The sequence below is a fragment of the Sus scrofa genome, chromosome 4, assembly GCF_054392235.1.
Source record: "Sus scrofa isolate SSC_HxYL_T2T_F1_AM1 chromosome 4, Sscrofa_HxYL_maternal_Yorkshire_Landrace_v2.0, whole genome shotgun sequence".
NCBI lineage: Eukaryota > Metazoa > Chordata > Mammalia > Artiodactyla > Suidae > Sus > Sus scrofa.
This window is the reverse complement of record NC_139386.1, coordinates 34,742,993-34,756,922: the sequence shown is the minus strand read 5'-3', so window position 1 is coordinate 34,756,922 and position 13,930 is coordinate 34,742,993. Positions and strand designations below refer to the sequence as shown.

The 13,930-nt window shown below is 39.2% G+C and overlaps 1 protein-coding gene across 13 annotated transcripts in view; it reads right to left on the bottom strand.

The window, feature by feature from the left end:
- Positions 1-13,930, bottom strand: part of UBR5 (ubiquitin protein ligase E3 component n-recognin 5) — a 149,805-nt gene that overhangs the window by 53,171 nt on the left and 82,704 nt on the right. For 12 of the 13 annotated variants that reach the window (XR_014843537.1, XM_021089030.2, XM_021089031.2 and 9 more), the window contains exons 16-23: positions 13,282-13,394; positions 11,818-11,961; positions 11,617-11,728; positions 10,971-11,125; positions 10,471-10,668; positions 5,629-5,839; positions 4,348-4,474; positions 360-511 (exon numbers count right to left, since the gene is read on the bottom strand). Coding sequence is in view for 12 of the 13 variants with exons in the window: in XM_021089030.2 (XP_020944689.1) it covers positions 360-511; positions 4,348-4,474; positions 5,629-5,839; positions 10,471-10,668; positions 10,971-11,125; positions 11,617-11,728; positions 11,818-11,961; positions 13,282-13,394 (1,212 nt within the window). In the remaining variant the exon portion in view is untranslated. Of the gene's footprint in view, positions 1-359; positions 512-2,521; positions 2,733-4,347; positions 4,475-5,628; positions 5,840-10,470; positions 10,669-10,970; positions 11,126-11,616; positions 11,729-11,817; positions 11,962-13,281; positions 13,395-13,930 lie in introns of those variants that run through there. The other variant, XM_085021958.1, reaches the window with a different exon arrangement.

Here is a 13,930-nt window from a genome sequence, read left to right as displayed (position 1 = left end):
TGGCCTTAAGGCTTTTCTCTGCAAGCCAAGGTCACAGCGGACAGAGGTGTTGAGTTGAAACTTCTTTTCCAAACTACACATAAGGGAAGGAACCCACTAGACAAATTACTGACTATAAATCTTGATGTATTACTAGCTAGCTCCTTACCAATTCAGAAATACGTATTTTGGTAGAAGAGGGACATCTCACAAGACTTTGGAGAATTTTAAAGGGACAAATCCCTTAAATCTCCATAAACTAGTTATCATACTCATGCCAAAGTTAATTATTTCAGATTTCTAAATAGCCCACTGAAATGTTTCTTTTCTTTCATGACCTTATCTTTTTGTTAAACGCTAAATAAAGTAACAGATCTTACCAGGATCCATTGCAGGAGGGTCAGGAACCCAACTAGGAGGAGCAATGGGGGGTGAGACTGGATCTTGGTGGTCACTGGATGAAGCTCCAGCTTCATGTCTACCCAAACCAGCCGCTCTCAAGGAACGCCGCATCATTTCCCGTAATCTCAAACTAGAAGAACATGGACAAAATCAGAGCTCACTACCACGTCTGACTGTAATGATAAGGTGCACAGAACGTCTCATCTGAGATCAAAGCTTGTTCTACAAGCAAATACTCCAGGCAGGAAAGTGAAGTACAAATGCCAATTCTGGAATCACAGAATAAGTCAGCAAGGGATAGAAATGCCACTGGGGGCTCGTAGTACCCAGTTCAGCACTAGAACCACTATATTAAGCTCCCACACAAACTTAAGCACAGGGAACAAAAGTTGCAGTGAAGTAAGATTAGAAAATAATCTTTCATACAGTTAAGATAAATGAACAGCTGAACATTAAAACAAAAAAAAAAAATCTGTCCCCTGTTTATCATCAGTAAGAATTAAGTTTAATAGTAGACATTAGCAAAACATACTGATTAGCACAAAACCATTATTGTTAGCCCACTAAATCCCTTTTTTATGATCTTAAAAGCAATTGAAATAATATCCACACAGTAAGTAATTTTAAAACAAAGACCAATTTAGATTTATTTTTATACAAAAAGGTTTTTTTTTAACAGTACAACTTCATCCCAAGGAAATTAATGAATGGAACTGGAGCTTATAAAAGGTGTTGTTAGATTAATGTCTGGGCATGAATTTTTTTGTGCTGCTATACAAAAAAAAAAAAAAAAAAAAAATCTGCACAGGTGTGCACATCACTAAAAAGATAAAGGAATAATCACAAACACAGACCTCGTTAGGGGAACTAGTATACTACCTGTATAAAGAGCTATACCTCTGAATAAAAACTTACAATGGCTACAAAATGAACACATTAAGAACTAACAGCAACTAAGAAAGAGCACATAAGGCAAATCCCTTCATTCAGATTTACCAGGTAGGCGTTATATGTCTGCAAATAAGTAATTCAGAAAGATCTGTATTAATGTTTGAATCCTAATTCTAATAATTATTTAATCCGAGGGTAAATGTGTTTTTCCATACCAATACATTTTCACTTTTATAAGGAAACTTTTTTTTTTTTTAAAGGCATTTACAAAAATTTTTGCTTTCAGGAACACATCTATTTTATGAGGCTTGTGTATGATGAGGCACCTTTGGGAAGAGAAACCTTTTTTTGGAAGATTCTGCAAAGTAAATTTTAATGTCTCAAAAATATACTAGTTATTATAGTATACACTATATCAGGGTCTTCTTCTCCCAATTTGGAAATCTGAGTTCAAGAGTTTTTATAACAGAGAGGGGAGCAGGGCACAGTGATTATTTCGGTCAAGGTCACTTCCTGTTCAAAGCTATCACCACAGAGCACGGCAGGCTCCTTACCAGTAACAGCACACACCAGGGTGACTCTTCACACTGTGATGCTCCTACACAATTTTAATTAAGCCCAACACAGACACTTGGTATCCTAATGTGTCTTACTCGAAACACACAGAGGAAAAAAAAAAAAATCAGCAATAATTGGGAGGCACTGCAAATAACCTGAAAATAAACACATGTTTTGGGCTTATTAAGAAGAATGCTGACACCAGGGTCACAAGCACAATGCCTACTGGGCCTGGAAGGTAAAATAAATTGAGGAAAGGGCAGTCAGGTGTAAGAAGTAGGGAGTAATGCAAACCAGAGGCATACATGCTCATCTAAAGGCATTCGAATTTTAAAGAAGAAAAATTTTAACATTGCATAGGCCAAACGAAACATAGGTGGGCTATTTATTCTCCGACCTCTAGCTTAGAGCAGATTAAGAATAAATGAAGATAAACTGAGACCGTAGTCTCATCTTGAACTTGCAAACTCCCAACTCTGTTGTTGTGATGTAGTCAATTCAATATTAAATGAGGGGGTCATTCCTTGTCATTTAAAAAAATTGTCCTTAACCTCTTTTCTTCATTAGGTCTTGGGAACATTTTTAAGTACAATGCCCAGCTCCTCATACAGATTCTTTAAAAATAAAAAACAAAAAACAAAAAAAAGAAAATTATTCTTCAAGATGTTGTACACAATTCATGAAGATTCACCTGTATCCTCAGTGGCTGAGGACAATACTGAGGAGATACCACCTTGGCTGCTAAGATTCAGAGTTTTGACATTTCTTCGTATAGGCTTGCCTGGAGTCATCGTATTTTCTGACAATATGGAAGAATTCAAGGATGATGTAATTTCCTCTTTGTAAGCACGTTATATCCATGCTACAGAAGCCTTAGAATCCAGTCATGTTCAAACATACCACTGTGACAAAAAAGCGAAGGTCATGTGTCTTCCAGATTAACAATCTCTAGAGTACATACACCTGCAATCAGATGCATCAATCAAGCTTTCCACTAAATCTGCCCTTTGTACTCAGGCACTATTGAGTCACATAACAAAACTTCTGAGTCAAATCATCATCTGAAGGCATTTAACAGTACTCCATTCAATATTGAAATTTCATCAGTTTTGGGCTTTACAGCTCATGAATCCCAGCCTGCATACTCATCAAGGGGCATCGCCTAGAAAATCCATTGTAGTCTAGAGGAGGGTTTCACTTCAATGAAGCAGAGTCTGTGGACTTCCTACTGCCCGGCGTGGATAATAAGACTCCTGTGCTTTCATCTGTTCAACCGGCAGCCCTGAGTTTGAACTGGTTAAGAGCACTGCAGTGAAATCTTCGGCAAATGCCTCAAAGGAGCTTACTCTGCAAATTATTTCTGTGAGCAACACATCACCCACTCTTGAAGCTCCTTTTAGTCTTTGCCTTCAAAATAATCCTTACATGAAAAAAGATGGCAGCACTGGCATTGGACCAACCATATCAAGAGTCCAACTTGATTTGCATCTGTATTTTCCCTGAGGAAATGAAATACCTGAAATAATTCAGACACTAATTTCTTCACGAAGAATTTAAGTTGCTTTCCACTTTAGACCAAACGCTTTGTCTGCCTAGTGTAGTCCTACACAAAATAAGCTGATGATAATTTCCATTTTGCATAGTCTACATAATGTTTTTGCACTGGTTTTAAATTAAAATTTGGTCACCCATAAATCACTTTTGATGAACCTCCCTTCAGAATGTTTTTGAACGTGGGAAACTATCAGGTTGGAATGAATTGTAGAAGAATCATTTTTAAAGGGACAGATGAATATAAAACAAGAAACAGGTAAAGAGAGTCTTCGTTTTAAGTAGACTTTACAACCTATCACATATTAGCACAGTGAGCAGTGCTTCCGTTAGTGATCTGTCAAGCATCCAAGAATTCTGGCTCTCATGTCTAATATAAACGTGCTTTTTTTTCTTCAGGAAAAAAACAAAAAACAAAACCCAAAACACCTATATCCTGAATTCTTTATATTCTTCATCTATTCGAACATCTAGTAATTTTTAATGTATTACAAAGTTTTGTCCATCCCACAACTCAGAAAACCTGAAAATTCTAAATATCAAACATTCATAATAGATACCAGCCTTTCACTTCTTCCCAGATCATTGGGACATCTGAGAAATTGAGCTAAATAAGCAATCTGAAAATAAAAGATCTAAGTTCTTTCAATTATTATGTTACTTGTTCTCCAACTAAAGAAAAGAACTTCCTAGGAAGTAAGAATGATAAATTTAAAACACATTCAAAGAATCAAGTTCAAACTACGCATCTAAGTTACCTCAAATTTTTGAAGGATCCTATTATTGTTCTACTCTTAACCTCCAATTAGATATTGTCAGATATTGTTCCCAGGGTGATATTGGGAGGAACAAAAACAAAACAAAAGGACCTACCAATTCATGCATATGATAGGGAAGAGATACATTTCTTTCTGTACTTGGATTACGTTTCCGCCAATTAAACTTTCCTGGTAAAAATCACATTACCTTCGACTACTTGATGATCCAGCCCGATTACCTGGGCCATTACTTGAAACGACGGATATTGCATTTGCAATGGCCTCCACAGCAGAAAGCCTTTCCGCAAATGTATTTCTTTCAGAGCGCTCTGCTTCTGAAACATGAGAGAAAAAATTAGGATCAGTTTAAATTTCAAAAGTAACAAGTATCGCTAGGTATTCTGTGCTCTAATTCACATACTAGTGATAAAAGCTTTATTTTTACTTAGAATTATTTCCTTATTCTGTCTTACTTTTCAACCCCCCAAAATAAAAAACAGGGTTATTCACAAGCAGGCTGAAATTTAGTTTTCACTAACAAGGAAGAAAAGACTCATATAGCAGTACCTTAGTCTCATCTTATATGCCTTTAGTGAGTCAGTGGTTAACACGATAAAGGTCAGAAACTTGAAAAACACTTATTCAAAAACTGCCAGAATGTCATCGACAGAATTCAAAAAAAGGAAAATCATTATGAATCACACAGTTGCACTTTTTCAGTTTCCCTGTTCACTTAGCCAATTAAAAACTTTAGGGCAAAAAAAATGATAAAAACAAACAAACAAAAAAAACTTATTTACTTTTCCAAAACATCGAACACTAGGTTATTTTTCTCTATATATTCTGAAAATTGGGATAGCAAAATAATTCTCATGGTTATAAAAGTCACCTATAATTACAAAATCAGTAAACTCTTAAGTACTATATATACAGTTTGTTTATAACAACATACAGTTCGTATATAACAAAACAGAATTTAAGACAACAGAAACACATTGATAAGAAAATTTCTTATTCATGTTACATATTCATCCTCATAAAAGAACAGGCATTTTTTACCTTCTGAGAATGTCAAAGCTCCTAGACTTTACAAAACAAAGTAAAAGTACATATGAATTCTTTATAGTGATTTTCTTTTCTTTCTTTTAATAATTTTTATATTTTCAAAACTGACCAAAATTCCTTTTAAAACTTTCGAAACTGACCAAAAAGCTTTTTAGGGCCGAACTGTGGCATACGGAGGTTCCCAGGCCAGGGGTCGAATCAGAGCTACAGCTGCCGGCCTACACCACAGCCACAGCAACGCGGGATCCGAGCCACGTCTGCCACCCACACTACAGCTCACAGCAACATCGGATCCTTGACCCACTGAGCGTCCAAGGTTCGAACTTGAAACCTCATGGTTCCTAGTCAGATTCGTGTCCACTGCGCCATGACAGGAACTCCCTAAAATTCCTTTTAAAGATCATGTTATACTCCTTAATCTTACCCTCTTCTTCTTTAGTTTCCTTATTGCTGGTCGGAAAGCAAACTGATACACAAGCATGCAAAATATTTCTATTTCCATCACATCTGTGGCTGATGAATGTCTGCAGCATCTGTAGATTTTGTTCTAAAACAACTGCTTGCTCAAGATTCATAAGGTATTGTCGACAGGCCTCATAGTCACAGCGTAGGATGTGCTGCATTAAGGTTTGTTTCTGTGCTCGGATAAAACAGCAAAAAAATTTTAATGAGTTTGGATAGCACATTACACAGGTCAAACATTTCTCATGGCCAACACAATAATATAATCAGCTTTGGCAGATATGCAAAGACAATTTAAGGTGGCCTGGCAAAAGCAGCTGAACTTAATGGAACTCGGAAGCAGAGAACACGACTGAGAGGAACAAGAGAGTCGGTCAACTTTCTGTAAAGGACCAGTAGTTTCAGCTTTTGCACCTACCTCAACGCTGTGACCAGAGCAGGAAAGCAGCCATATACAACCCATGAAGGAATGCAAGTGGCTGGAATGAACCTACAGATTGTAGCTACGGAACCTTTATTTACATCATATGTAACTAACTAGAATCCTATTGGTACTGCTCACCAGGGAAGTAGAGGGTATACATTTTACTCCAAGCTTATTCTCATCCTCTTGCACTCTTTAAGGTTACATCACACTATGGTATGTACGTAAAACCCAAAATCTTCAACTCCCCTCAGAAATCACGACAGATGCAATACACCAAAGGTGACAACTAGTGTCCATCACAGTCAAGGACACAGTAGTACTGATAAAATACCTACCTGAGAAACAGCATGCTAAGGACTGAATATCTGCTTCCCTCTCCCCCCAAATTCATGATGAAGCCTCATCCCCAATGTGATGGTATTTGGAGGCAGAGCCTTTGGCCAGTGACGAGGTCATGAGGGTGGATCCTTCAGGAATGTGATCAGTGCCCTTAAAAGGAGCTGGAGAGACCAGAGTTCTTTCCTGCTGCTGCGTGAGGACACATGGCCATCTCTGAACCAGTGAAAGGGCCCTCGCCAGACACTGAATCTGCCCACCCTGATCTTAAGTTTCCCACCTTCCTTAACTGTGAGAAGTAAATTTCGGCTGTCTATAAGCCACTCTGTCTGTACTGGCTTAAACAGACTAAGACACAGCATGAACATACCTAAGAGTTCAAATGTACTTTTTTCGGAATGGTAACAAACATAGTTGTGAGATTATTTAATGGACTGCACGTAAAGCATTAGTTATAGAAAACAAGTAAATCTGTTCACTTTAACTAGAATTAGGGACTAGAAGAAAGCAGATGGGAGTGAATGTGTGGGAATACAAAGGAAAGGAAAAAGATGCTTTTGAACATGCCACCTCTCCACAAACTAAGTAACCTATCCTTTCCCCCAACCTTATGGAGAGAAGAGGAAGTAACAACCGGGGAAGGAGAACACAAGAAAATACAACTGCAAAACTGTTTTCAGTACCTGACACCGGAGTGTGGAACTAACTAGGGTTCTGAAGTGGCCCCATAAACTGCACGCTCTAGTTCAAGAGTAAGAAGGGGGGCCACACAAGACTAAATTTGCCAAAGTCTAGCAACATACATGCATTAATCAATACATTGAGAGAATATGTCAAGGTCTCTCCAGAGAATAAGAAGCATAGTACTTTTAAAAATCAATCTATTTTGCTGCACGCTGCTGTGACACAGAATGTTTTCAAGAAATCAGCCCATCATCTGGTTGGAAGCAGCTCTCATCCCCAACTTGCTGGTCAGCATAGGGGGTCTCACGGCAACGCATCAATACTACACTCACTATGTCATGGCTTAAAAGCTTATTCCACATCATGCCATGCTGTCCCTGATTCACATAACAAAAGGCAGAGTTCAGGAAAAATTTCTGCACATCGACTGTGCTCCAAGCTTTAACAAATGAGGTACAAAGACAATGACACACTTTAGCCCTACCCTTGCGATGCTGACAAAGAGCAGCAAATGCCTACAGAAGCATCTCGAATAGCATGAATGAGTGAAGGAGGCTACGTACGTATGAAGAAGACAGCACGAACCGTCTAATATATGGCAACTAGCATGTAGACTCAGAGCAGCTAATTTTAAGTAATGAAATTGCAATGAATTGGAGAGACTACGTATAGCCTCTAAAAGGAGCAGATTAATGTTTTAATGAAGGCCCACGTTACCGGATCTTCTAATTTTTTAAGAGCAACTGAAAAGCTGGGTTATAAATATAAATCCTGTGATTTCTGAATGTCGACGACCAATCAAGAATTTTTAAATGATGTGAAGGCTATTTTTAGGGGCCAAGTTCTGGCCACAGCCCCCTTCTTTAACCCCACACCTGTACCAGTTTGGAACCATGAGTCTGGTAGGTGACAATTAAAGCTAAACCAAGAATATGTGCCTCTAAACAAAAACTAATAGGTAGTTCTCAGGGGCACATAGGTTCAGATTATTTTAGATACAATTCTAATAAGCTTGCTTATCACCTCCAACCTACTGGAGGATAAGTAAGCTCTCATTCTTCTTTTTTTTTTTTTTCTTTTTAGGGCCACACACATGGCATATAGAGGCTCCCAAGCTAGGGGTCAAATCAGGAGCTGTACCGCCGGCCTACGCCACAGCCACAGCAACGCCAGATCCGAGCCATGTCTTCGACCTACACCACAGCTCAGGGCAACACCAGATCCTTAACCCACTGAGCCAGGCCAGGGATTGAACATGCGTCCTCAGGGATGCTGGTCAGATTCATTTCCACTGAGCCACGACAGGAACTCCCTAAGTTCCCATTCTAAGCTCCATTTCCACCTTTTACAGAAAAACTCCTCGAGAGTTGTCTATATTTACCTCCAGTTCCTCAACTCCCATTTTCTCCTGAGCTCACATTTTCTCCTGAGCTCACTCCAATCAGGCTTTCCTCCCCACCCTTGATGACCTAGAAGGAGCCACACACAAAAGTGAGTATTCAGGGCAGGCCTTACTGGCCAACAGCATCACGTGCTACAGCTGAACAACACACTCTGCTTGACGCGCACTCTTCACTTAGCTTCTGAGACAACAGTCATTCTAGTTTTCCTCCAACTCCTTCTCAGTCTCTTGTGCAAGTTCCTCTTCGTCTCCTGGCATTTAAACACTGAGACCATTCTCATGGCTAAGTCCTTAGGGCTTGTTTCTTTTTCCTCCAAGACTTCAGTAATCCCAGTGAGAATAATGCCTCTAAATATCACAGAGAGACGGACAACTCCTCTAAGTATGTTTCTCCAGTTTGCTCCTCTCTCTCCTCATCCTTCCAACGTCCACATCCAACTCTCTCTATTCACCATCTCCTCTTGGATCTGATAAGAACCTAAACGTAACAACTCGTGCTGTCATCCTCCTGAACCCGCTTCATGCCTGCAGTCTTCATCTTGATAAATGGCCATTTCATTCTTCAAAACGTTTTGCCCTCTTGCTTCGACTGTTTGACACCCTGTATTTAGCCATGTGCAGATCCTGTTTGCTCTCCTTTAAAACATACTGCAGTATTATCTAGAATTTAAGCACTCATTAATCACTCCTGGGCCAAGCCAATATCGCCTTCCACCTAAATCCTTTTATTAGCCCCCTAACTGGTCTCCTGACTTCCAACCTATGCCCTCGTATTCTCAGTGTATCAGTAGCGACTTTTTAAAAATCGAAGTCAAATCAGATCTGCTCAAATTACTCCAATAACGTTCAGTGGTGTTGCCTCCACATTTGACAAATACAAATAAATACCTCAACCACAATACGTTCGAAAACTAAACTCATCCTCTTCCCTATCTCACTTGTCTCTCCTCCTATTTTTCATTTTCCCATCAACCACGCCTTCCTTTCACTTACTGCTGACACCCTGTCACCAAGCTTTAGAGCTACTACTTCCTTAAGATCATTTAAATCCATCCCTTCTTCTTATTGCCAAGAGTTAAGGCTTCCTCTGTTTCTAACATGGAAAATTACATTAGCTTTTTTACCTGGTCTCTAAATTTCTGTTCTCTAATCAACTGCTCATCTTCATTAAAAAACAAGCAAACACAGGGAGTTCCTGTTGTGATTCAGCAAGTTAAGAACCCGACTGGTATCCGCAAGGTTGTAGGTTCCATCCCTGGTTGCCCTCAGTGGGGTAAGGATTTAGCATTGCTGTGAGCCAAGGCGGAGGTCGCAGGCAAGGCTCGGATCCCTTGCTGCTGTGGCTGTGGCTTTGAGTGCGGTCCTTAAACAACCAACCCCCCAAATAACTTAAAAAACCAAACAAGAACCCCCCAAATAACTTAAAATCCTTCTCTCCTAGCTCTCAGGGGAATTCTTAAGCCCCCTAGAGGTTAACACACAAGGCACCCGACCCCAAAGCCTTTCTCCCACCTTATCCATTGCCTTTCATTGCTCCACATGAACCCTAACTTTCAGTTCTTTTGAAAGCATGTACATGTTCTCCCACCATATTACTGAGATTCACAAAGGCTGCTCTGCGTGCGTGCCTAAGATAACACCTCCCACCTGCATCTTCGGTCTAGGAGACCCCTATCTGTTTATTTAAAATGATGTCCAGGTATCACCTCCTCAGAGAAGCCTCTACGGTCACAGCTGAATTTATAACCCTCCCTCCTGTGTTCTACAACACTGTGCATGCCTTACTAAAACACTTGAGCCACACTGTCATCAATGGTACACTCATCTCTCTTGTCCTAATAGACTATTAGGTCCTGCAGGGAAGCGGTAATGAATGATCTAGTCGAGACTGTTTCCCTAGACTCTAATAGCGTCTTGGGAACTGAAATGCCAAGCAGTTTCAAAAGTCAGATTACCTCTACAGCCATGATGATAATAGCAGCTTTCTTTTTGATTGTTGAATTGGCAGGAAGATTTATTAAAGAATGTACACCCATTCCAAGACTACTAATAGGTGGAAGATCAAGCCAGTCGGGATCCCTTATTCCTCCCATGCAGTCTTTGGCCATTGGGTAGATAGTACCATTTCCATCTCGAAGAATAATAGGAGATTCCTATAACAGAGGGGAAAATAGTAAAGGCTGCTTTCCAATCAAAAACACATGCCTGATTTTTTCAACAGGTATATATATATATATATATATATATATATATATGTGTGTTTTTTTCAAATTAGATTTTATATACATCCACGTTTGTAACAGTAACCAAGTAAGAAACTTAGTGTTAAAATGTGCTGAATGTTCTCAACGCTTCAACAGTTCAATTACGAGCAAGCTGGAGCCAAAACCCTAAGCTTCACAAAAATGCCGATGTTGTCTTAAAACTTTTCAAAAACAAAAATAAGCCTCTATACCTGTCCAGCAGTGAAAATGGCTACATTCCTCTCGTTCTGACCAAGGAAAGCGATGCTACTCGTAGGGAAATTATTTTCCTGTTCTGCTTTTCCTGTAGCGAGATCAAAGATACAGTACCGTACCCAATTTCCAGTCTTCAAAACAGCATGCACGCCTTCAGAAAGACATGTTTAAAAAAAAAAAAAAAGTTATACCTCTTCAGTAAACTCTAGGAAGCACGTACCAAATTTTATATCTCTAGCCACATTTGAAATGTAGACACATTTCATTCCATAATATTACATATGGGGGAAAAAAAACTATCAAGCACCTGAAAATACTTTTTTATTATTATTATTTTTCATCAGTTTTGTTTTTTTTTTCTTTGGGTCTTTTTAATTTGGGGCTGCACCCCCAGCAATACGGAAGTTCCCAGGCTAGGGGTCAAATTGGTGCTGTAGCCGCCGGCCTACACCACAGCTCATGGCAACACCAGATCCTTAACCCACTGAAGGAGGCCAGGGATCGAACCTGTGTCCTCAAAGATACCAGTCGGGTTTGTTGCCACTGAGCCACAATGGGAACTTCTTTGTTGTATCCCCATTTGCTGCACAGGTATTCACAGGATATAGAGCACGTCCCACCGAAAAATTACAAAATCTTTACCTTTGGAATCCACATTCACTGCTAGTATTTCTGTTTTTTCAGGTATACAAAGCTTTTTAGGAGTCCTCTGGAAACAGTCAGGAACTTTTGGTGTTCCACCAGTTTTGACAACCTGTATGACACAGAAGGAATTCTGCTCTCAAATCTGTAACATACTCGAGGTCCCAACATCCACCTGCTGAAGAGTCCCACTCCACTTACCTGCAGTTCATCTATTCTAAGTAACCGACAATCCTGCAGGAGAGAGGAAGGGTCAGCGTCTGAACCGGAGTTGCTCTGACAGTTTGTATTACTGGATGTTCCCGGAAATTTTACAGCAACATAGGCACCATCCACTTTCAGCACCTAGAATACAGGTAGATATGCTAAATGTTAACACCAACGCAGATGAAATCAACATGCAAATTATATTCATTGAACAAATTAACAATGAAGGCATTTAATTCCTTATGAGTATGCTTCTTCAATGATTATCGAGTTAAAAAATTAACCTGAAAATATTCAGCAAAGCCATGTGGTTGATGTCTACATCCGAGACTTATTTTCTATGGAACAACTGACCCACACGGACAGTGATTAGTGTGTGGATGTTTAGCAATCAACTAAAAAAATTAAGTATAATCCATGAAATCCTCCTACCCTTCCTCTTCAGTAGTTTAGAGCCCCACTCTGCCAAAGAACTTTTGCAATGATGGAAACACTTTGTATCTGCATGGTCCAATATGCCAGCTGTTAGCCATAACTGGCTACCGGGCACTTGAAACGAAGCTACTATGACCAAGCAACTGACTTGCCAAAGTTATTAATATTAATAAATTTAACTGGCTACATATATGGCCAGTGGCTACCATACTGGACAACACAGATACAGTCAGCAATGCACAGAAAGCCGAGCACAGGACTTGAAACCAGAATGCTTGAGTTCCAACTCTGCTACTTACTGCTTTTGATTTTAAGCCAGTGAGATCTTCTTTGGAAAAAAAAAAAAAACAGCTGCCCATAAACTACTTTGTTTGAAAATCCAATGCGATAATACATAGAAAGGCTTTTCTAAACTGCAGGACATGATGGATCTACTCTGTCTTTTAAGCACACATGAAAGACCATCACATTTCAGAAACTAAAGAGCAATCAGGAAAACCTTTACTTGGCAGATATGCTATAGCTATAGACCCATTTTGTTTTTACGATGTGTGAAGAGAAAGGTGAAATTAATGGCATTCCAGCTGATGGACTCTACTCACTTGGTTTCTTAGAAGGCAAGCCCCTCTCCAGGAAGAAGGGAAGAGAAAGTGGAAGCTTAAAGATAGTAATAAGATTTTTAAATGTTACAGAATATCATCTCCATTAAAACTGTCTAATAGTCCCCAAGAATGGACTGTATCAAAAAGTAATGTTATCTCTTTGCAACTTTTCTGTTTTTTAAAAAAGCAGCATTATCACCATAAAATGCTCAAGGAGAGGCATAATAATCATCACTTCATCGGTTAGGGACAAAGGAGATACGTGCATCAGGTTAAAGCATGGGACTCAAGAGGTCATTAGAGGTGAGAAGCAAAGCCGCCTCGAGGAAGGGCTGATGAGCACTCACCAACCAAAAACTCTTCCATACCCAATACCACTACCGCTCAGTTAGTGACTGATTCTTAGATATTCTGAACAAACCTTGCCAACAGGAACATTCTTAACATCTTCCACAAAAACGACTTCCCGAAGAGACCACTGCTCTTCGTTCACCTTTTCCTCCTCTTTGGGGGCAGGGGTAGACCGTCGTCGTTCTTAGACAACAACAAAATGGTAAGTACCAAAAAGAAAATGTGAAAGAGACTTTATAGATTTCATCTAAATATATGAAAAAAGATCATTTGTAAAGGGATACATACTTAAGATACATAAACAAAAATTTCCTGAACTACTACTGCTTTACAGACTTAGGCTTCACGATTAACTTCCACTTCAAATGAATTCACAGTGAAAAATATCCTCATCTGTTAATGCCTGACAATATTAATAAATACACGAATAATTACACTACTATAAACAATGGCAAAGAAGAAATTAAATACTTCTTTTTGACCCTCAAAATTACGGCTGTCTGACCAAGGTTTAAAAAGGAAGATCTGGTGGCCTGTTCTTCAAACTATCACATGACTATTAAAAACGAACTTTCAATTTCCGTGGGTACAAAGCAACTGCAGCTATAAAATTTTGGAATGCAAAAAAAAAGGAAAAAAAAATTGGAATGCTTAAAAAAAAAACAAAACTCTTCAAATTCAAGGTGCAGCAATAAATCTAGGTTTATAAATTCTACAAT